A 25,227-nucleotide genomic window follows, 5' to 3' on the forward strand; every position below is an offset into this window, starting at 1 on the left:
AGTAGAACGAAAATCAAGATGGCGACGAAAGTAAAGAAGAAGCTGTGTGTCATGAAGGACTGCAAGATAGATAAATTCTCTGATGCGTTTCAGCACCTAGAGAACACAGTGGTGTCTCAGTTCACGGATGGTCGTCCACCTATCCTTACTTGAAACTGACAGTTCTTAATATTGCATATCGCCTTATCGCACGAGCTCGACTTGAAGATATGACCGTTAAACAATTACAGTATATTATGCTTCTCCCTCTGGTGTTCATCTTATTATACGTGCATAAATTTTCTACTAATAACTGGCGTCAAACTTGGCGTAACATTAGTTCCCCAGTTTTATCCACACACAAGTCGCTTTTGTATTTTAAGTGAATAATGCATTTTTAACAAATGCACAAGCTTATACCCTTGGCATTTCCCCTGTTTTCCTCTGCCATATTTGTGGGCAAACTGACACCCTTTCCCAGCGGCGCAAATCTGTCTTCAACATTGATAGGGGGAGGGGGTAAGACCGTTCCCATATATATATATATATATATATATATATATATATAGCGATGTCCAAAATATTTATAAAGTTGAAAAACAATACTGTCAAGGATCAGGGGAGCAGAATTGTCATCAACAATCGGAGACGGGCAGATTTAAGGCTTATTCTGGGGGGACATTAATTTGATCTCACTTTTCTTGGTGGCAATCGGACACAAGTCATCACAATTCTACTCTCCTCTCCCCCCCCCCAAAAAAACACATTTCAAATCGGATTATTGAGGGGACAGTCCCCAGTTTCAAGATTGGAGAGGGCATGTCCCGCTCAACCCCCCAGAATTTGCGCCAGTATCCATCCCCATCGTCTTCGTACGTGTACTAGGATATACTCTCTCTGGCAAAAACACACTCAGATTCTTGCCCGAATTCTTCGCATTAGTACCGACTGTGAACTTGTGACGAATTGATTTCACAGGTCGATCTTCATTTTTTCCTCCAGTTAAAGATAATTTTGTTGTGTGGTTGACTATTACAACGTCTGATCTTTTTCTTCATCTTTCTACGGATTTCTTCCCGGATTTATACATGTATTGGTTATCTGATTCTTTTCTGTATATACATGTTCTTCAACGTAATCGATGGTTTGCTCAGTATTACCAAGCGGTATATTAATGTGTTGCTCTTGCTTTTTTCCTTTAATTATTAATATATGTTTACTTTTTGTGTATTAAACATATTATTATATGTCTAATCAGAGCTGTGCCGTGGAAAATCAGCGCCCGGGGCGAGAGAATACGACGGTGCCCCCATACATATATTCCAAGCAATTTTTCCTATCTTTTTTCTTTTTTCTCCCGAATTTTTTGCCCCCTTACTTCGGCGCACGGGGCCGTCGCCCCGCTCGCCTCCCTCAAGGCACGACCCTGTGTTTAATACCAATTATGTGATTGTTCAATGAATACTATTAATGTTTTTTTTTTAATGGTAGAGCGCTTACCTCTGGTGCCTAGAGTCCCTGGTTCGATCCCCGACCAAGTAAATTTGTAGTGGATAACATCGTGTTTGTGGGTTTACTCGGAGTACTTTTACCTCGTCCGACGTTATCGTTCCACCAATTATTCCATTGTCATCATTTGCTGTAATCATCTCCCTTAGCCTACAAGACATAAACGTGGGACGTTAAACTGAAATATTTCATTTCATTTTTCATAATAATAATAATAATAATAATTATTATTATTATTATAATGCCCAGCGTCTTTGAGGCAAACGTTGCACCATAGAGCTCTCAGAAATCCATCAAACTGAGGTGAGGTGATTTTGAGTTTAACGTCCCGTTCAGCAGCGATGCTATATGAGACGTGGACCTACTGATTAACGTGGAATTCGAACTACATGAGCTTCCGCCGGGAATCGAACCCGGGTCTCCCACGACAAAGGCACGTACACTAACCGCTTAGCCACAGAGGAGCTCTCCATCAAACTGAGTGCATGTGTTGCGATTAAATGGAACCTTGAGAGCTTTTCCTTCTGTGTGGCTGTGTAAACGTTCCTGTATTTCAAAAATGAGCCGTTATGAAAATTCAAATGTCTTTTTAATGCGGAATCTACTGTTTTTTTTTAATGCAATCTGCAGTATCTTCTTTCAATAGAATCTACTGTATCTTTTTAAAACATATCTATTGTATTAACGACTGGAGGAAACAACCGATTTTTAACACATCAATTCCTCTGTAAGTGAGAATTCAATATTATAAAAAGAGTGAAAATGTTCATGACTGGACAATGATTACAACCCGGAATCTTCGGCATACATTCATTGTATCTTTTCGAAATGAAATCTATTGTTTCTTTTCTCAACGGAATCTATTGCATTTTCTATCAACATAATCTACTGTATATTTTAAAATCGAATCTACTGTATCTTTTCTCAACGAAACCAACTGTATCTTTTCACAACGGGATTTACTGTCTCTTTTAAACTGAACCTATTGTATCTTTTCTCAGTGGAATCTACTATATCTTTTAAAAACACATCAACAGTATCTTTTCAAAACATTCCTGATTTTACTGTATTTTTTTTTTAATCAAAGGAATGTCTTGTATCTTCTTTCAACACAATCTACTGTATCATTTTAATGGAATCTACTCTATCTTTTCTTAACAAAATATATTGTATCTTTTCAAAACGGGAACTGGTCTATTACATCTTGTTAATACGAAATCTACTATTTTAATGCAATTTGCAATATCTTTTTTCAATAGAACCTTCTGTATGTTTTAAAAACTTATCTATTGCATTAACAAATTGAGGAAACAACAAGCCTGTATCCAAGGGAGGTCTAGGGGGTCGGGCCCCGCCTAAATTTTTACCGGCACCCCTAAAATTTTCACGGTAGGCTTGCAAATGAACTATAATATGGTGATGAACTATATGTTTAGATCCCCCCCCTACATTTTTGGGCTGGCTACCGGCCTGGGAAACAACCGATTTTAACACACCAACTCCTTTATAGGTGCGAATTTAATATTACACAAAGAATGAAAAAGTTCATGACTGGACTAAGACTCGAACCCGGAATCTTCGACATGCGTCAGTTGTGCAGTATCTATTTCAAATGGAATTAATTGTTTTTTTACTGAACGGAATCTACTGCACCTTCTATCAACGCAATCTACTGTTATTCTTTTTGTAAGGAATCTGATCTATTATGTCTTTTTAATACGGACTCTACCGCTTTTTATGTAATCTGCACCACCGTGTTTTTTTAATAGAATCTACTGTATCTTTTTAAACGTATCTATTGTATTAACAAATGGAGGAAACAACTGATTTTTAACTCACCAACTCCTCTATAGGTGCGAATTCAATATTATACAAAGTGAAAAATTTAATCACTGGGCCGAGACTCTAACCCGCGATCTTCGGCATACATCTATTGTTTTTTAATGGAATCTATTGTTTCTTTTTCTCAACGGAATTTACTGAAATTTCTATCAACGTAATCTACTGTATATTTTTTGAACGGTATATTTTTTCAACCGAATTTACTCTATGTTCTCCTGAATCTCTCCATCGCCCTGTACCTAACATAAAGTTACGCCCGCATTCCAGACAATGTGATATAAACAACTGCAATTTGAAGGTAGGTTTTTACGTTCTCTTGTCTTCTTAAAGGAAATGATGTACTCATGAGTATACTGATACATTTTTTATCCGCTAAGTTTAAGTAGATATCCATTTACAATACTCTAAGGTTATTAATACTTCAATAAGTTTGCCAGTACTTTTACTAAAAGTCATTTCTAAGTGCATTTGACAGAATCTGGAAGGACTCCTGAACTACACACATAGAATAAATCCCAGTCGGGCATCGAATTTGAGTCGCCCGGTAGGTAGGTACTTAATTGTATTATATATATATATATATATATACAATATCCTAACATAAAATCCCATGGTTTACACTGGCACTTGCTTCTGTGATCCGCTTAATGTAACGTGCGTGATCATTTACTGTGACTCCTGCCTAATGAATAATAAGTTTTCTTTGAAAGCAACAATTAATTTTCTCTTTGAAAGAAATTGACTCTGAGGTATCTTGAAGTGCGTCAGCAGACAACAGGAGTTATGTTAAGAGAGACTTTGTGTATGTCATCCTCTCACCTGTATCTAGAAGAGGCTGTATGTGTGACTAATATTTACAGGTGGAAACAACGCCAGAATACATTTTGGATAACAAAGCCATTTGGATTCTCAAAAGAATGAATAAATAAATAAATAAGAAACAAAAAGCCTTTACAAAAGGAACAAATTGTTTACTTTTTTGTTGTAACGTTAAGAGTGGGATTCACGTGTTTTACATTCATTTCGTTCTCTTTCGTTTCTTGTTCCAAATCAAAAGTGATCCCTTCTTTCCTATAAATAGAGAGTTTGGAGCCGATCCAACGTTTCACTTGCAACAAACTGAAAGAAAGAGCTTTCAATTCCTTCTGCTCGGCTGCAGACATCGTACATCAGACGATTCCCTTACTCATCGCCTTCTGCAGTGCGGGGGAGCTCAACAGTCTCTCGTCTGCGGCCATGAAATACAACAAAGTAGAGGCCCGGAATGTTTTATGTTAAACAACACTACAAAGAATTTTAATCCTTTCCAATAATACTACTATGTTACAACTACAACATCGGTTTACATTAATACAGTGGTGATATGGACAATATAGAAACTAATGGGTACCTATATCTAAGTTAAGAGATTTCAATTTTCATTAAAATCTTTTCCTTCTTGTTATTGAAACTAACATGAAACAGTTTATTACACTTAGGAAATATATTCCAATTTGGAGCATTATGTTGTTTTCGAGCTTTCTCAATCATGCTGACTGTGGAATAAAGGAGTCAATTTTATCTCGTCTTGAAAAGTGTGTTCCACCATAAATTTCTACTAAATTTTCAAGTTTTTTTTTTCTTTTCTCTGAGACTTATGAATTACTTATATGCTTTTGCCTAAAATTGGTCAGAAACAAGATGGTGTACTCACTCCATTATTTTTTCATTAAAAAATAAGTTTGCCAATCTTATTTTCATGAAACTTTCGTGTAGATGGATTTTTAATACGACTGTTTTTTTTGCAGTTGTAATCAGCCAAGAATAACGGACTGAATGCAGACCGAAATTTAACATTTTTTAAAAACAATAAACTTTTGTATTTAAGAAAACAAATCCTGGATTTTTTTCTGGGCTCAAATATTGATTGGAATTAAAGTCGATTATGAGTAAGACATTGCTATACCCCACTTAAAAAGAAAATGATAAGAAAAAATTACATTCAATTCAGGAAATATTTTTAAAAACATGGTTTTATTTTTAAATAAAAATAACAAAGTAAAACAAAGCAAATCGTACTAAAAAGTTAAAAAAATAATTTTATTTTGAAGAATATTATTATTAATTATTATTATTATTATTATTATTATTATTATTATTATTATTATTATTATTATTATTATTATTATTATTATTATTATTATTATTATTACAAAAATTGTGCTTATGAATGGCTAAAAACAGAAGAGCATGGGAAAAGGTGTCGTATACAACTTTTTGATAAATTCTCCGAATTGATGTAATATCAGGACCAGATTAACCCAACTGGAGGTCCGGGGCTGGAAAAAAATGTGTGGCCCCTGCTGACTTCGTCTAATATTTTTCTATGAAAGTATTGTAGAAAAGTTACGGGAACATGTTTCATATTTTTGGTCGTATTTTATGATTATGTTTGTATCTTTATGATTGTTTTTAGGTAGCCAGTTGAGATTTTGATCAGAAAATCTGGAGGCCCAGAGCTACAGCCCCCCTTTAATCCGGCCCTGTGTAATATTATAATGTTACTATTATAACATGACATTCTTTTTTATTATTGACATAAATTGCGACATATTTTCATATAATTTTACATGAGAATTGAATAATTTGTGAACTGAGCTCAGCTTTCCTTTTTAGTCATTCATAAATAGACATTGTTTTAAAAACCTAATTTTCTTGAAAATAGTTTTTTTTTTTTTTTTTTACTTATTAGTGCGATTTATTTTGTTTGTTAGTTTCTCAAAGAAAGAGCGTTTTCTTAAATAGTTTTACTTTATTTTCTACTTTTTGCCATAAATACATTTTCCTGCATATCATTGTAGACTTTTTATTGGTTTCACATTCAATCATTCTTGAAGTCGATCTACGGTACTTTTACGATCTGAACTATACTTTACAAAGATCTCCTGGATGTCATACTGTACTGCCAACTCCAAAGCATTTTTGGTTGCATAATGGAGTAGGATACATAGCTAGTAAAGATCAATAACTTCATTAAAAAAATATATAAATATTTAGAAATCTATAGAAATAAGAATGAAATTGTAGAATGAAGTAAGAATGAAATCTATAGAAGTAAAAATTGTATTGTTACTCGAATTACGTCGCTGTACAAGATTTCATCACTGTACGACGTCGGAGAATTAGTTACATTAAAGCTCCATAATTTGAGAACAAGGTTAAACCATTGTAAGTTAAAGAATGTCATTTAAAAAATCATTCCTGTAGAGAATGGTAACACTATTAAAGAAAGAAAAAGAAAACAATAAATTTATAATGTTTGTTGGTTCAGTACTGTAGTATCAGTATCAAATGAATACTGACTATAAATATAAATAACGTCGCTATAGGTTATTTTTTTTTCTATATTTCTAACAGTCATATCTGTAAATTGTCGACACTTCTGCTTATGTTATAGAATACATCAGTAGCCTATATAGATTGCAGCTGAATTTGCTCGTCTCGTAATGTGTCTGGAAGTCCAATGTTACCCAACTGCACCTGACTCTGCCCCAGGGCATGCTGCGTCATTAACAAAAACACTCAAAGAGCGACAGATTTCTTTTTTTCATAATTTCATGATTAATTGTCTCCTTTCATATCTTTACGTGCTTTTTTCTCTTTCTCTCACGATCTCTCTCATTTTCTCTGTTCCCTAATGGCAAGTTAATAACACTCCTAACTCTCTGCTACTCCCCCCCCCCTTTAGATGAAGCTCTCCCCCTCCATATATACTTAAATCACGATCCTGCACCACATGTTCCAGTCCTAACTGTCAAACGCATCAGGGCGTCCGCTTTAGGACGTCACCTGGCCAAGATGCAACGAACGAATGATCTTAAGAAAAAGGGAAAGAGACGTCTTTCGAGAGATTCTGTCAACGTCCTAATCCTTTAAAAGAAACAACAACAGCCTTATCTTTCTTTATTATTTAAAGCTTTTTGTTATTACACTATTTCCATCAATAACAACAGAGAATACGTACAATAACTAACATGTTACGTAAATGCCAGTAAATAACTTCACACACTATAAACAGTGTTCGAATGTCATATTAATTTCTATTTCAGAAGGGGCTAATCACTGCAAAATTAAAATACAGCTAAATTTTACAGTAATTATGTGATATCTTCAAATAGACAAAAGATAATAGAAATGTGGAACAAGAGGGCCGTAGACAATATTATTTTGCATGTGGTACCATTATCACGAGTCACCTATAGTAGTAGCTTTCCGTTTGCAGCCATTTAGAAACGCAAAAATAAATGCCGATTTTCTAAATGGCTGGAAATCGAAAGCAGATAAGTGGGTCGTGATAACGGTTTCTCATGTAAAATAATACTGTGTAGGGTGCTCTTGTTCCACATTTCGATTATCTTTCACCTAGTTGAAAATATCACATAATTACTGTAAAATTAGCGGTATTTTAATTTCGCCGTGATGGGGCCTCTTAAACTAACTACAAATGTCGCATAAATAGGAATCTGAACTTTTCGCTTTAATGATAACAACGAAAAGTTGTGGAAAATAAATCTTACCAATACGTCTAGAAATATTGATGACGTAGCTTTTCGTTGTATTTCAGTCGCGAAATAAAGCGAATACTGACAATTTGTCAGAATAACTCCGAATTTTACTTCCGTACATGACTAAAATCGCGAAATATTATTATTCTAATTTATATAAAGTTAATGTCTAAGGAGTTGGACAAAGTTGAATTTGAAGTGCTTAAACTGAGTGTTTGTGATAAACTTATTGAAATCTTCAAACATACAGCTAAGCTGGTACTGCAGAAACTGGATATTCTTATGCAGACATATCCTTGTTTTTAAAATAATCTATTGTTACATTATAATTATATTCATTCTCGAGCCCATTCTGCAAAACAACTCAACATCACACGATTATGCTAAAGACCCGATATGTTGATATCTGTGCAAGTTGGTGTGGAACACCAGTTTCGTTTATCAGCATCTCTTAGTTTTGGTGTAACTGATGACGGCCGACTTGAATCACAACAAGCAACGGTCGAAAGTATTATGATAGGAGAAACGAAATAAATAACTAAGAAAAAGAAACAGAAGAGTAGAATGGACGAAAGAGAGAGAAAAAAGAACGCAGTTCTTACATGGAATGAAATTTGACAAATACAATATTATTTCTGAACACAGAGCATAAGAAAATGGAAAGTCAATGAAATTCTTAAAAATGGTAAGGATTATTATTGTATGTGGAATGCGAAAAACTAACAAACTTATTTCGCGAGTGAGCCCGACAGCTCCCCTAAATACGCCATGGACATATCTGATATTCAGGGAAGTTTAGAGCACTCAGAGCAGGAATATTAACAACTGTTAGGATACATTATATATAACTTTTGTTTATTGTTAGAGCACTTCAGGACATTTTTGGACATGTTAAACAATGACAATGACACTTTTTTTTTTTTTTTAAAAAAAAAAAGTCCAAACACCGACTCAGTTTTTGCAGTATTCTATAGTTGATGAGTTGATTTTAGTTTAGCGTTCCTTTCAACAGCGAGGCTATATGAGACGTGGACTAACGTGGAATCCGAACATGAGCTCCCGCCGGAATCGAACCCGGGTCTCCCACGCCAAACGCGCGTACGCTAACCGCTTAGCCACGAGGGAGCTCCAGTACTCTATAGTGTATAAATAGTGAGGTAGTTAGGGATTTAGAGTCTTTATTTTTGGTACGCGCAGCTAAGTATTTTTGCCTGTTATATATTAAATTAATTTAAGGATAAAGTTAAATTAATAGATTATTATTATTATTATTATTATTATTATTATTATTATTATTATTATTATTATTATTATTATTATTGCAAAAAACAAGGCTTTATTTCCATGAACTTATAAAACTAAGGATACAAACTAAATTTTTACTATTACTTGGGAAACCAATTTGTTCAGCTTGGAGACTAAAAATGACAACATTTGATATATTTATACAAAAGTGAAAAATACAACTTACGGTAACAATAGTAATTTTCTACCCATGTTCAAGTCCAGCTATCTCGTTGGATTAAAATCTGAATGAGTACTCGATAATTTTATGGTTGATTTTTGGATGATGCTTGTCCGTTTTTTTTTAAACTTTTTTATATGCTATGACTTTCATTATTTAGACCGTAAGGTTCTCCATAACAGCTTTTTTCTTTTTAAAAAAAATACTTTCCACGTTACTTGTCTGCCGGAGAACCTCATTAGTTTACGATAAGTTGTTACTGTTTGTTAAAATTCTTTTTTTTTTATTATTAATTATTATTATTATTTTTTTTACGTACAATTGCAACTTATAAAAATACAAAAACAATATTGGTTATTTAAGTAATAATAAACCTTCATGATACATTTTATACAATATGATTTTTTTTTTTTCAAACTCGTCATAATTTTATTACAATAGTTTGAGCATCTACAAACCGTTCCACTGTACCCAATGGCAAAACTTTCTTTGTCTTTCTGCGATGAGCTTTTAAGAGTCTTCATCCCGGCGAAATTAAAATACCGCTAATTTTACAGTAATTATGTGATATCTTCAAATAGATAAAAGATAATCGAAATGTGGAACAAGAACTCGCTAGACAATATTATTTTACATGAGATACCGTTATCACGACTCACTTATCTGCTTTCGATTTCGAGCCATTTTGAAATCGGCATTTATTTTCGCGTTTCTAAACAGCTGAAAACGGAAAGTCATTAGGTGACTTGTGATAACGGTACCTCACGCAAAATAATATTGTCTAGGGCGCTCTTGTTCCATATTTCAATTATATTTTATTTATTTGAAGATATCACATAATTACTGTAAAATTAGCGGTATTTTAATTTCGCCGGGATGGAGACTCACGCTTTACGCGACGTAAAAAAACAGTTCAAACTATATGCAGAGCTCCCAGATGTCCTATTTTCCTATTTTTTTTCCTATATTTTGGAAATTTGTGTATATTTGTCCTATATATGTCCTATATTTTAATTTTGTCCTTTATTTCCTATATTTTTCAGTCATTGAATCATTAAAAATACAAGCCAAGGGAAGTTCTAGTAATGGTTTAAATTGCTACATATTACCAATATGCTAAACGTGTCTTAGCATTTTTTTCTGAGGAACTAGTCACTAATCTTCGCTATTATTATTTTTTTTAATTTGCTTTTTCCTGTTTTCCTATGTCCATTCTTTTCTTTCTTTGTTTCCTATGTGCTTATTCTTCTTCAATAAAGCTTAGCTGAGGAACCTTCCATGCTCCAGTTTTGTTATAACGCAAGCTGTGTTACCAATTTCTTTCAGCAGTGTGTGCAACAGTATTGGCTAGGCATTGAGGTGTGTTGGTACTCACCAACATGTCCCAAGGCCTCCCAATATTACCGTACACAATATGCCCACGCGTCCTGGAAACCCTGCAAATAAAAGTGTGTCGTGGAAATGCCCTGGGAAAGCCATAGAAAGCAGAAAAATGGTGAAAATCCTGGAAATGTCCTGGAAATTATTTATGAACTGGAAATGTCCTGAAATTTATGTTGTATAACAATTGTTAGAAGTGATATATAATTTGCAGAGCTGTGGTCAATGAAATGTTATATTATTTGTTTCAGAGGGAAATACATTGATCAAATAATTCAATATTTAATTAGATTCAAATATTTCATTACCATCTTCGTTTTTCATTACAAAGATATTAAATAATAAAAAATAATGTCAAAATAAAGATCATCTGTAAGTAAAAGAACTAGAAGGATAGTATAGGAAGGTAGAGATATAATTATCTGTATTAATCTAAATCTTGCCTCCAGTTGCCCATTGGGGTGAAGGGTGACCTTTTCTTACAAAACATTTGCATTTTTTTTCTGTGCTTCAGGGCATAATATTCTATTGTATCAACCAAACTATCCTATTTTATAAACCAAACTGTCCTATATTTTTTCAATGTCCTGCTGGGAGGCCTGTTTATGCGAGTAGTCCGCCCATTTAAGATATCTACACATAGCAAGGCATTTTTTAATACTTTTCTGTTGGCTATTTTTTTCTCCTCTGGCAATTTTTCTGCACAGGCGTGGCAAATTTTCTGCGATCACATCACAGATCGCGGCATGTTCTGCTATGGGGCCACTGTATTTAGGCAATACAAAGTACGATCGAAAAATATTTTTGAGAACTGAAGACGTTTTATTGATGAAGTTGTATCAATCATGAGCATTAATGCTGACTTTTTGCTTCCTTCGCTTCCTAAGGTATGCAGAGAAACGTACAAGTAGAAACCCTTCAAACAAAGAGACGAGTTTAGGAAAAACAAAATCGACACCTTGATTTTTTTTAAACTCGAAAAATAGAAGTAATACTTCTTTCGTTCTCAACTGAACACGTTAACACAGACTCTGTTATCCTCATTGGTTGCCAAGATTTAAAGAAAACATAGGCTGAGTCTACAGATAAGATTTCAGTAAACGAAACGACAAAAATGAAGTGAAGAGATTAACCTGGTTTTATCACCTGGTTTCCAACATCGAAGACTTCCAGTCTCGCTTTCCAAATGCCATTCCCAGTTTGTCAAATGAAACAACGGAAATAAATACAAATTAAATTTCAAGTACTACTTTGATAACATCTTAAAGTCAGATTTCAGAGCCGCTTCAATTAACACACTTCTTAAACATCAGCTCATCTTAAATCAATCCATGGTTATGAAGATACTGAGGAATTAAGAGCCTGACATACGAAAAATAATACAAAATTTATCATTTTTCTTTTGCTTGTTTTTCATAAATGAAAGGAGATAACGAAATGCAACTTACCACAATCATAGATAATGTTATTCTATTTAAATACAAGGGAAAATATAAACCTGAAGAATATTCACTTTTACCATCCACAGAAATCACAGTGTTGCCAGAATAACATTTTCCCAAAAATCTAAGTTAAGGCAGCGACTAGAGAAACGAACTCAATTTCATTTGGTTACGTATCATGTTGTTTCGGAATCTTGTGAACTACTTTTTAAATAATAGTTGTATTTAGTTTATAATAAACAAAATAGTTTTAACATAAAGTTATTAAAATTAAATAAAAATGTTACTTAAAAAGTAGTTCAGAGGACACAAAAACCACATGACATGTAATCAAATGCAGTTGAGCTCGTTCCTCTACTCGCTGCCTTAACTTAGATTTTGGGGAAAATGTTATTCTGGCAACACTGTAACTTCTATGGATGGCCACACTGAGAATTCTCCAGATTCGTATTTTCTGTTGTAGAATAACATTATCTATGATTGTGGTAAGTTACATTTCAATATCTGCTTTCATTTATGAAAAACAAGCAAAAGAAAAATGGTAAATTTTGTATTATTTTTAGTATGTCAGGCTCTTAAGCACACACACACCTTTGGCGTTGGGCACCCAATTTCGATCCTTGGTGAAAGCTCATGTAGTTCGGATCTCAAATGAAATGAAATGAAATCTTTGAGTTTTACGTCCCACGATTATGCCGGTAAGGCTAAAGGAGACCGTGATGATGAGTAATGAATGAAATGGTCGAATGAAGAAAGTGGGACGGAATGGGAGAACCCCGAGAAAACCCACGCACGCGGTTTTTGTCCACCACAAAGTTCACTCAGAAATCTCGCTGTGTCTGTTTAAACACAATGCAACACAATGCACATACAGAGTTACAGATATTAAATGGCGATATAGACGAAGTGAATGTGAAAACGGAGATGTCAATATAACCTGAACGAAACAGTGACCTCCGCTAATTCTGCAAACTCACCTTTGCAAGGACCTCTCTCGTGGATATATGGTTGGTGTACGCGCGTTCGACGCGGAAGACCCAAGTTTAATTCCCAGTGACAGATCATGTGGTTCGGATCCTACGTTAAGGTGGATCACCACCCGGAAGTCAATACATATTTTAGCTCATTCCCTTAACTACTGCGCAATGAAACGTTACATATTATAAATATCGTACTATAAGATAGAGTAATGTTTCATCTACAGCACAAGACACTGATTCATTTGGTTGTATCTCCAGATATCGAAAAATGTAACAAATAACAGAAAATATTTGATTCGTTTTACAATGAGTACATAAGATGGCACTTGCTGTTAGATCTTACTAGAAGTGCTCCGTTTCGTGAAATGTTTATTTGCGTGAGTAAAATATTTTTAAGTACAGTAACAATCTTATCACGAAATAGATAAATTGTTTGACCGTTTTTCGTGTTATGTTTCATATTTTATTTAAATATTAATTTACATTTAAGGAAATAGATTTTGAGACGAAACTTGCGCAGAACGCCATAATGCGTTGTTGCCAAATGTATACGTTTACTATAGTAGTCACAATAAGAAAATTTCTGGATTCTAGCGTTGCAGTTCGAGAAGAGGAATCGCGGTAAGGGTCGAAAGATAATTTCTCCAGTAAGTATCTAAGCAGAATTCCATGATTACTCACTTTATTATCTGGCATCAGTAAACACTCGACACTACCTGGCAACGCCGCACTATTCAAGCAGCGTTTAGCATAGCACCGAGAACACCTAGTGGTCCACCTTAAGCTATAGGTGCATACAGGGCAGGCCCTAGGAAATTTGTCGGCCCGTGCAATGATATCATTTGCAATCCCTACTTTCTTCAGAATGAACAAATCTTAAAGCCACGATTTTAAGTAGTTATCCCATCATGAACAAGGAAGGGGAGGGAAAGAGCACTCACACTCAGAAAGTCCTAAACACTACAAATATAATCTCGCTGTGTCTGTTTTCTCTTTCAATACTAATTTATTATGTTAGTGAAAGATAAAGCAAACACATCTGCAGAGGAAAGATGGTAGGCCTAATCGTTTTTATATAATTCAATATAGAGCTTCTATCTCAGTATATTAGTTTGCAATTCCAGTGCAACTAGCTCTTTTATCTTTAATTCTTGATTTTCCTTCTACATCTGTTAAAAAAATTATATTAAAAAAACTTGTTTCCACCTTCAATGAGAAGGAACTTGTTTGTGACAAAGACTAGACTAGTTTTTATATTAAAACTATGATATCTAAATGGAACAGGTGTTCGCTACTGTTTGAGAATCAATTTCTTGCATTTGACATCAATCAAGCAATTCATGCTGGGATTTGTTTGACCATTTGCTTTAGCACTGTCCACGTGATTTTAAACGAATGCGACCTAAACATGATTTATGAATGTAGTATTCAAATAGAAGGTCAACTTAGTAAATTTGACTATCATCATTATGAAGTCTGTTTCCAACAAGAAATATTTATTATAATTATGGCAGATTTTTCCGCCCCTCGAAACTTGCCATCCCGTGCAATGAACGTGCTGCACATATGGTAGAGCCGGCCCTGCGTGCATATGACTCTAAACTCCAAATCAACCTACTCAGTACGTAATGAAACGAAAAATTTGACAGGGAAAGGAAAGACCTCGAGGTATGAGCTTTTTCACCCATTGTAAAAAGTATTAATTTGTTTCTTAATACTCAAATATGTTCATCAGAACACACCTGTAACAATGTTTGAGCTTGGCTGAGAAATCAAAATCACTGTAAAAGCCTATAAATACAAAATATTTGAACTCACCGGGTTGTTGGTTGATTCCTCCGCCAGGTGGTGCTAGTTGACGTCCCTTTTCGCCCTTTTCCGTACCCGAGCGCCTCGCTTGGACGCTGGCCGGAACAGGAATGCTCGTAGCGCCATGTTTATTGAATGGAGACGGTAATCTGAAAGTAAACAATACAGGGAGATTATAGCATTGCAACACATGCACAAACATAGGAGAAAATAATGACATTTTTTTTTTCTTTTTTAAAAAAATAGTTATAATTGTTGTGTTCAACAGTCCCTCCCCGTATTTTTTCAAAATATTGCGAAATCAAAGACTAATAATGTTTCCCCCTGCGTAATTCAGTGTTTGTCAATTCTTGTCAGTGTTTGCTACATTAAATATGTAATTTAAAATCCTGTGTTGCACCTCCACCTATAAAACTTCAAGTTTGTTTTTCATACCTAATACCAAGTTACTTCATTTTTTAAGGACTTAGATGTAATAAAAACTTCTTTATATACTACAGAGGGGCCAGCAAGAGAAGGTCTCTCACAGCTCGTAGCGGCGTTGCCACTATTCACGTTTCAGGGCTTTTTGAGTGCATCTTTGACAGTTTTCTTTATGGTGTAAAACAGAGTGATCGTGTTTGGTAACACTAGCACCAAGATAGGGATTGGATTTTTATTCCGCACGTGGTAAGAAATTTCAGGGACCATTTCTTGATGGCTCCTCTATAACTCTGTCTGTCTGTGCGTCTGTGACAAAAATTCTAAGAACTACTTAATGGGTCGCCATCAATTTTGGCCTGGTTGTACAGGGTTAAACGTTAGGAACCGAGATTGCTGATAGACGTGATCCATCCGGTTGATTCTAAGGAAGGATCAATCAAAATCGGTTCCTCGTGTTTTCGTATGGAACTGATTATAAATACCATCCTATATTGATAGATTACCCGCAGTGTTGTTGTGGTTAGCGGGTTTGTATAATGCTCAGGATGCAAACTACTGATCTGCCCATCACATACAATACTAAAATAAAACCAAATGGCTATTCTAGTCTACAAATATAAAGACATATATTTTCTATTCTCAAATATTCATTTATCTTACTAAAGTTCTTTTTAATGATAAATGGAGGGTGAGGGAAAAATAAAAATTCAAAATTTCAATTTTCACGTTCTGTACACTAGCAAACCAAACACATTCACGTGGTGAACGCTGTGGCACTGCTGCTGACTTGCTTATCATAAAGAAGTATTACAAATAAAAACAGAATACAACAACAAAATATTACTTGAGAAAATGAGCAATAATTATTCCATAACAGAGAACCGTAAAGAATATCTTCCAATAAAGAAAAAAATAGTTGCTATGACGGGACTCGAACCTGGTGGCTGCATTAAGAGTCTCATGCTTTCACACTTCTATAAATGTTTTGGAAGTCGATACATTGAAAGAAGACCATTGATGTATACTGTAGGTAATAAATATTCATATAATATTAAAACATCCAGCAGCTTATAAAACCGTTCTCAACAGAAGTCGTAAAAAAATCTTTATTAATGTCAACGCATGATTTCCAGGAACGTTTTCAAAATATTCTCAAGATGGACTGACAGACTTGAGAAAATAATCTCACTGAAAACAGCTCCATTCTCAAGGAAGGGTCAGCCATTGTCTCGTTCTATGCTTCTTTACCAAGCCTATGGCATAAATACATCAGGTCGGGGCAGGTAATCTGGCGTTATTTATCGTGTGAAAATCTTTCCGAGAATTAATTCAACTGGTTGTAAGCCTCTTATCTTGTTTCCTGGAAAGATCTACTTGATAACTGCATATAAATAATAACAATAACAATAATAATAATGAAACAAATGCCCATTTTAATTTGATTTAAGACTCCGTTTGTAGGCATTAAAGTTTCCATTGACCTTCGTGATGGTGTTATCGTATATCCAGCTCTTCTTCCCATCTGGAGAAAGAGTTTTTCTCCAGCGCAACTTGGCTATTTTCACGGTCATCACACCGGAAACTGATCCAGCTGCAAGCGTGCCTGGTTCGTGTCATAATTCGCTGCCCAAACGAGGCAAACCAAACGTAAAAGATTAAAAAATAATAATAAAAAAGAAAGAACATCGCGTTGCGCAACAAAGCATAACGCTACATATACCACCCTCTTCATGTACTTCCAGTTTTTTTCCCTTTCCTTTTATTTTTTTTAAACAGAGAATTATGGTTTAAATGTTTCATCCTTTTTTAAATCAGAGGTTTCCCCTACAACACCTTCTATGATGAATGGTCATTAGCGATGGGAAGTTAAAGCGCGGTGATAAATATGTATTTCTGTTGACAGAATTACCCAGAATCCCTCTACCGGTGTATTTTTAAAACCAACATCCCCGAGGCCCTTCAGCTGATTGGGTAATTGCATTGTCTTAACTTGTAAAGGCCATAATTCAAGACGAGATGACACGACGTGTGATTTATTCTCAAGATCTTTCCCATAGCACGAGAGGCAGTGCAATTTTCTTTAAGCTCTGAAATCACGAATAAATCTTCGTTTGTTCTCTGGCAACACTTTTCGCAGAATACAGAGATCTCAGTTCTCTTGTTTTCCCATTATCCAACGTGGAAATATTTCTCACCTGTATACACTATGGTGTTAGCGACAATAAACTGTTCGTGGGGACAGAGGCAGAACTGCAGTTGTATCTCCATTCATTTGTTTGGTTACAAAACTCTTTTATCTTATCTCTGAGCGATCGGTTTTTATTATTATTATTATTATTATTATTATTATTATTATTATTATTATTATTATTATTATTATTATTATTATTATTATTATTATTATTATTATTTGCAATCTGCAATCTTACTAGTATCACTCAAGCTCTGGAGTCAGTCCAGATTTCTTTCTTGGCTTGGTTAAAATATAAATTTAAATTATACAATATGACTAATAGGGAGATTCTTGCTAAACTGGATTTACTAGTTCTTGAAGTTCGGCGAAATTTAAGGCAAATCAAATTTATTCATGGTATAATACATGCTAGAGTCAATTTAATTGAATTTTTATATTTCAAAGTTCCCCTGTATAAGTCTAGGGTTTACCGTTCCATATTATGTAATAATCAATTGGTTGGTTCTACACTATTTACTAGTGTTGACAATATAAATAAAAAATCTCTTAAAATTGATTTCTTTGATCCGAATTTTACAATACTCAAAAAACAATATTTGAAATGTTTTATTTAATAAATATACAAAATTCAACCTTGGTATGGTATATTGTCTATTGAATTTTCATTGTCTTTCTTTTACCTACATTGTTTATATTTGTCCATGTCTATTATTAGAAATCTTTTTCTAATTTGATTATTTTTATTACGATCAATATATTTAAATTCTTAATAATACATCCAGTTTAATTTAATAATTTAATTTTTATTGAATCGAGTTTATGTTCTAATTTTATTTTATTGTTCAGTTTGTATCAAACTTGTGTAAAATTTTTATTTACTTTTTTTTTTTTTTTTTTTTTGGTATTTGGTCGTGATGACTTGATGTATTTCTAATTTCTTTTTGTTTTGTTTGTATTTTTCTTGTAATATTTTATTGTATATCATTGTATATATGATCATTTTGGCTTCGGCTGTGGTCTTTATCATCTATAATAAATAAATAATTATATTATTATTATTATTATTATTATTATTATTATTATTATTATTATTATTATTATTATTATTATTATTATTATTATTATTATTATTATTATTATTATTATTATTATTATTATTATTATTATTATTATTATTATAAAAGTGACTAATATAGGCATCCCCGCTTCCTCCCCATTGATATTACAGCCACATCCCATAATTCTTTTGTGTTTGTCGTCTGTTTTTACAGACAACTAGAAAGAAGCAAACGACATTAAATATTCACTCATGTCCTGAGATGGTGCCCGTTGGAACAATCACATATTTATTCATTGCACTTTCTTTCTACGTTAAGACTCGAGAAATCTATCTGTAGAAGTGTAACAGTGCAACCACCGACGTGTGTGCTATTCGCTCTTGAACTGAATGAATAAAATATCTGACGTAAAACGCAGCAGTGGAAGGACAAATGTTGAAAACTCGTTCCCTGCCGTTGTCCACATTCAGAGTTTGGCCAACGGTGGACGTTACATGAGAATAATTCGACGAGAAGCTGCAGGCAGTAACGTTACATGCTGGTCACGTTGTGAAATTTTGCGACAGAGAGACTTTCGGGGGGGGGGGAATGGTTGAAATATACGTACGTTATGCTCCACACACGAAGAGACACCGGGAAATAAACTTCTCAACAAAGAGAGGCCGAAAACATGTCGTGGCAGCAGGACACGATTATAAATTCAGTCGAGAATAGAGGTAGCATCAACCCACACAGTGACAACCAGTTGCTTTACATACGAACATGGAAAGCTCAGTGGGCGCCCTGCCTTTACAAAGAAACAAAACATAGGCGACTTTGGACATTTTGCTTACATTTTATTCTTATCAAAGGACAATATCTGGGCTTCTAGTTCTTTGTTTCTTGTCTTTGGCAACGCTGCTTCATCCAAAAGAGACAACGAAAATTCGTTCTTTAAAAATAAAACCAGCAACTTCAGAATCAGAGAGCAAACAAAAAAGATAATATAGTATTTTCATAAAGTAAAGGACGGTCATAAAAATAGTGTACCATAACAAATAATTTAATACACAACAGCTCTTTGTCGCATGCCGTTGTAACATGCAACTTTAATTACAAAACATTGCAGCGCCAATCATACACCTACTGTTTAAAGAATAAAGAATACAATTTTCTATAAAGAATACAATTTTCTATCATTTTCGTTTTGTTTATTTACGCCACAGTCCTGTTTAACTAACCTCAATTAACCAAATTTCCGCGTTAAGCGGATCAAAAAAATCTTTACTGATAAAAGCCAAAAGAAATTTTTTGCTCCCTACAAGATGACTTAGATTTTGTTGTTTTAGTCGTACGGCTTTAGTTTAGAAATGTTCAATTTTGAAGGTATCTCATGTGGGCAGCAACGTCTTTTCACGCTGAAAATATTTTAAATACATTTTATATCAAAAGAACTTTATTCCAGTTTAACCGAATTTTCGTTCAACCGAATCCTATCAATTCCAGCCAAAGATGCCCACTTTGGACTAATCTCATTCAAACTCATGCTCACGCCATCATTTCGGCCTCACGCTCACTCGACCTTACGCTCACATCCTTCCGACTTCCAGCTTACACTACATATCATTTCGACATCACACTCACTGCACCTTACGCTCACGCCATCATCTTGACATCACGCTCACTCGACCTTACGCTCATATCATGACTTAAAACTCGCGCTCACTCATCTTAACTCTCACTTCGTGATGGTGAGGTCAAGCGAACGTGAGCTCCGAATTCATGAGCGCCTACTTCATGAGTTCGGGCATATTTGGTCCCATCAATTTCTGTATTGAACACCGTACAAACTGGTCAGAAAGTCTGTACAGTTTACTATGTATACGTCATATCTGTACCACAAGTGTTTGCTGTAATCCTATATCCTAATGTAATAATGTTTCATATCGTTTCAGGAATGGGGTTTGTTCAATCACGCTTATCGACAACGCAACGGAGACAGCCTTTTAAAACATTACTACTTTAAAATGTAAATAGAAAGACGGGGTTATAGGAGGAATCCAATAAATTTACAGTTCGTTGGTTCAGGATTAGGTTAGAAACTAGATTTCTGAGCTTTATGGCATCTATGGCCATCTTTCCCTGTCACATATACGTGGGATGACGTCCCCGGCGATCCCACTGCCCGAGGAATTGAAGAGAAAGAAAGGAATGGGGAACAAAAGAACAAGGGAACGCCCTCAGACTATTATGTTAGGTACCATCCCGGCATTTGCCTGGTGTGAATGAGGAAAACCCACGAAAAGCCTCACTCAGAATGGTTGGCCTGGAAGTTTCCCCATCAAAAATCTCGAACCCAGGATCACTCGCATCAAAGGCGAGAGTGGTGGCGATTACGCTATGCCGTGCTACAGTTCGTTGGTTCATTTCGAATGACAAGCACATATACCTTCTCAGCACCGAGGCTATTTGAAACGTGGACGTACAGCATTGGGTGCGAACCACATGAGCTTCCATCGAGAATAACACTCGGGTATCCCGTGCCAATGGCTATTGAAATAGCTTTGTCTCGTCACCAGGGCCGGATTTAGGATGGTGCACTGGTGCACGTGTACTCCCCTCCTTCGTTGTACATATACACTATCTAAAATGATAAATTAGCAGTGAAAATAGCAACACTTTCCGAAACTTTCTGTCATAATGTTTCCGTTTGGGACTTAAAAGAAAGCAGAGCTTCACAAAAGCAATAGTTCAAGTCGATTTTCTAAAGGTTGAAGGAAAAGGATTCACCAAACAAAACAATACAACATTTCTCAAGTAAGGAAGAAAATGGAAGCCTGGAAGAGAGAACATTTTCCCTGCACAACACTTGAGACCCTCTTTAAAATACTAGCCCTTTCCGTTCAATGCACAGCGGTCAGGGGTAAAGAATACTGTCACATGTCACTTTGAAGTGTTTCAGTGTGATTGGTTATTTTGGGAATTATTGGTGCACTCCCCCCTCAGACAATCCTGGATTCGTCCCTGCTCGTCACGTCTCATGGGAACTCCATGACTTACGTTGACTTATCCAGTGCAACGGACTCAGAAAGTGTCATTTTGATATCAAAACATTCAACCTATATTTATTGCAGTCTTAAAATTCAATTCCCAAAATCACGACGGGTCCCACACACTAATGCAGTGACAGATACTAACAAGACTAGCGTATAAAATGTTATGATTACAACGGAAAAATAAGGCAGTGTATGCTCAGCTTTAGATTACTAAGTTTATTTGAACTTAAGATAGTGAAATGACTTGATTTGGGAGAATAAGGCCACAACCGTTGTCCAAACAAAAAGAACCGCTGTTAATACCTCCCACATCGCCTCTATTAGACAAAAGAAGCCATTACGATGCTGTTTAACCAGTTTTTATTTTCGACGTCATAAAAGCATTATGGCATTTCGCATCACATATAAAGGGAAAGAGAAATTCACACAAGTTCGTAGGTGGTATCTACATGAGCTTATAAGCATATGTGCACACATATACACACACAATTATGTAGAAGGAAATTTCGCCGTGGGAAAAGGCGGAAATCGAACATCCAAGACTACAAAACAACCATAAAACATTGCACACGCGCTCGGGGTGCCGTTGTACGAAATAAAATAAAATAAAAAAAAATGGCCGTTGTAGTTGGGGGTCTTGACACTGGGAACTTCATTATGGTTGAACTGTGAGCAAAAATATGATAATATCTGTTAGAAGAACGGCATCCGGAAAATTTGGATTCATTCTGGTTTCCATCGTAGAAGACGCATGTTTCCATAATCAATACATAGGTCATTGTACAGGGTGATCCATAAACATTTACTATGAATTTATGAGTTCAAAATTACCCTTTGGATGGTGTTATAAATTTGGTTCCTTGTACACGTGGTAGACTAATGGTAAGCGTGGTTGGGAGTTGCAAAAATAGAGTTAAAAAACACGTTGGCCAACCAAGACTTGCCGTCATTCATCCAACAGTTTATTTCGCACTTCCAACTACAATTTGGTTGGCAAATGTTCGGCAAAGCGTCCAACTCCAACGTCGTGCCAACGTTAGCAATTAGCTAACCTACCGCTCCCACTGTTAGGCCTGCTCTACTGTCTTTGCTGCTATGAATATTGAATTCACTATCGCAGGAACTGTTGTTAGTTGATTAGGGTTTTAGTGTCCCGTTCAGTACCAAGCCTATATGAGACACGGTATCCTAACTACCTTAGCTCCCACCAGGAATAGTATCCGAGTCTCCTACAATAAGATGGTACGCTATTCATCTAGCGCTTTAACTGTGGGAAAATCGGTCTTTGAACCAAACGGTTCATACTTGATTACTAGTTAAAAAATACATAGGAGTAAGCAGAAACGTATGAAGCGGGTGGATACTGATTATACCCTCGGTGTTCAACCAACCGAAACAAACTATTAGTTTATGGCTGTGCTCGATACAAAATAACATCATGAGAAAATAATAGCCCATACCACTTGACGTAACAGCTCTTTTTGTGGCGTAACAAGCCCGAACCACTGCAACGCCATCTGTTAGAGACCGGCTGAGCTACATGCAACCTAGCGACGAACAGGCGGTCAGCGCCCTCTGTCGCCCTATCTCTAAGAGGCGTATCAGGAACTTTCTAGACCTAATGGCGGTCACATATTTTATTCCCGTGGCTCCCCAATTTGCCTCACGACGAAGGGTGGACTCCGGAAATTGATGAAGCACCGACCGGGAAACGAACCCGGGACAAACAGACGTAAGCAGGCAACGCTCTAACCAATAAACTACAGCGTCTTCAATAAGAACCCATAGTTCCCACATAGAATCACAGTTATACAGGGTGGCCCAAAAGTAGGTATACAGTCTCGTACTGATCAGTTCATTGTATTTTATATAATTTCTTATTGTTATCAAACAGGTAGACCTAGTTTCTTTATTATTTGTTCTTAACGTCTTTTTACTTATAACTTAAGCCCGGAACAGTCGAAGCAAATAAATCCATATACTAGAATGTTATACTTGATCAATGCAGGGGTGTATACCTACTTTTGGGACATCCTGTATTTATCAAAACTTAAATATCTGCAGTAAACAACGATAGTTGTCAGTAAGACAGTGGACTTCTACAGAAAATAGCAAGTGCATGATCCTCATGACCTTTTTCTCTGATAGCATCCACATGGGTACTTCATGCCTGATGAACGTATGAAGTAAACAAAAAAAAAAATGACATTACGTCGTGCACTAAACCGTGAAACAAGCCAAAAACTTGTTCTAAACAAAAACAATAAAAAAAATAAAAGAATATAACACCAGAATGTATTCATTAGTTACACCATAGCGCGCTCTCTTCCACGATATTATCAATATATTTTGGATGGACGTTTCTCGAGTGGCCCTTGAGTTTGTTTATACGTTTGACTAATTAAGAATCCCAAATTCATTCCCTGATCATTGTGGACAACAATGAAGAGCCATCAAACTGATACCAAGGTCGCACTCGAGTAACTCCCATCACCAGATGAGGATCGCGTGCAACTCAACAGTCAGCTCGTGTAAGCACTCTTCGAAGCGTGTTAAATAGAAAACATTCTCCCTATCTCAAGAATTCCATGCTCCTCACCTACACTACAACGATATTGTTAAAATCCTTTTTTTTTTTTTTTTTTTTAATGTAAAAACATGTAAGCAGTGGAATCCGAAGAAAACTTGATGTTTGTTTCACACTCGATGGGATGCATCAAAAGAGCCGACACAAATCTCAACAGAGTTTGTACACTAAACTCCCCACTCTTTTCCTCAGGAAATGTATCCTACGTTGAACTGCTTCATGTATAGATCTTGCGAGATAATTCAAAACATATTGATGTAACTTTGCACCCGACTTAGGAGCAAGTACTGTCGTCGAGGTAAGAGTCGTTTCCTCTCAAATCTTCTAAATATTAAATTAAATGCTATATGTAAATAATTAACTTGTTTTATGTACTGTTTATTTTAAAGTGGAAGTGCAAAAAAGCCTGTTATTTCGCAATAAAGCACTTTTTTCTTGATAAAAACTCTGCTTTTTGGAAAAATAATGGAAATTCTCTCTTTTCGCACTTTCTAAAAGGAGTTTCTTATATAGTTAGGTCTATCACCTTTTCTTTGTCCTGTAGTGGATGATACATTTAAGAAAGTGCCTTTACAACATTCAATATATATATTGGAGAGTATTATATTGAATCCGGATCTGGCTATCTTGATTCGTTTCCAAACTGGAATTCCATTGCTTCCCTATTGGTTATGCTACCCAACTTATCACATATGTCGTTTTGGATGCCTAACGAAGCTACTTTGTTCTGATATAAAACTTCGCTCATCTCTCTTTCTCAATTCGGGAAACATTTTACTCTGATCTTCCGATATTCTCTTAGAATATGAGTTCAGTTAGGAATATTAAAGCCTTAAATGGCTAGTTTACGTACGACGATAATGCAATATTGTATTCACATAATCTCTTCTTACTTTATTGTTACATGGTGTGAATATGTTTGAAATAGGGAACATTTATTTATTTATTTAACAATCACCAGATACAGCTCAGAGGCCATT

The 25,227-nt window shown here is 35.3% G+C and overlaps 1 protein-coding gene across 13 annotated transcripts in view; it reads right to left on the bottom strand.

The window, feature by feature from the left end:
* The window catches only part of sick (sickie), a 1,461,343-nt gene that overhangs the window by 530,513 nt on the left and 905,603 nt on the right, over positions 1 to 25,227 (bottom strand). For all 13 annotated transcript variants that reach the window (XM_081752883.1, XM_081752888.1, XM_081752884.1 and 10 more), the window contains one exon: positions 14,960 to 15,099. In XM_081752883.1, coding sequence (XP_081609009.1) covers positions 14,960 to 15,099 — 140 coding nt within the window. The remainder of the gene's footprint in view (positions 1 to 14,959; positions 15,100 to 25,227) is intronic.

The sequence above is a fragment of the Thermobia domestica genome, chromosome 3, assembly GCF_964235325.1.
Source record: "Thermobia domestica chromosome 3, izTheDome1.hap1.1, whole genome shotgun sequence".
Taxonomy (NCBI): Eukaryota; Metazoa; Arthropoda; class Insecta; order Zygentoma; family Lepismatidae; genus Thermobia; species Thermobia domestica.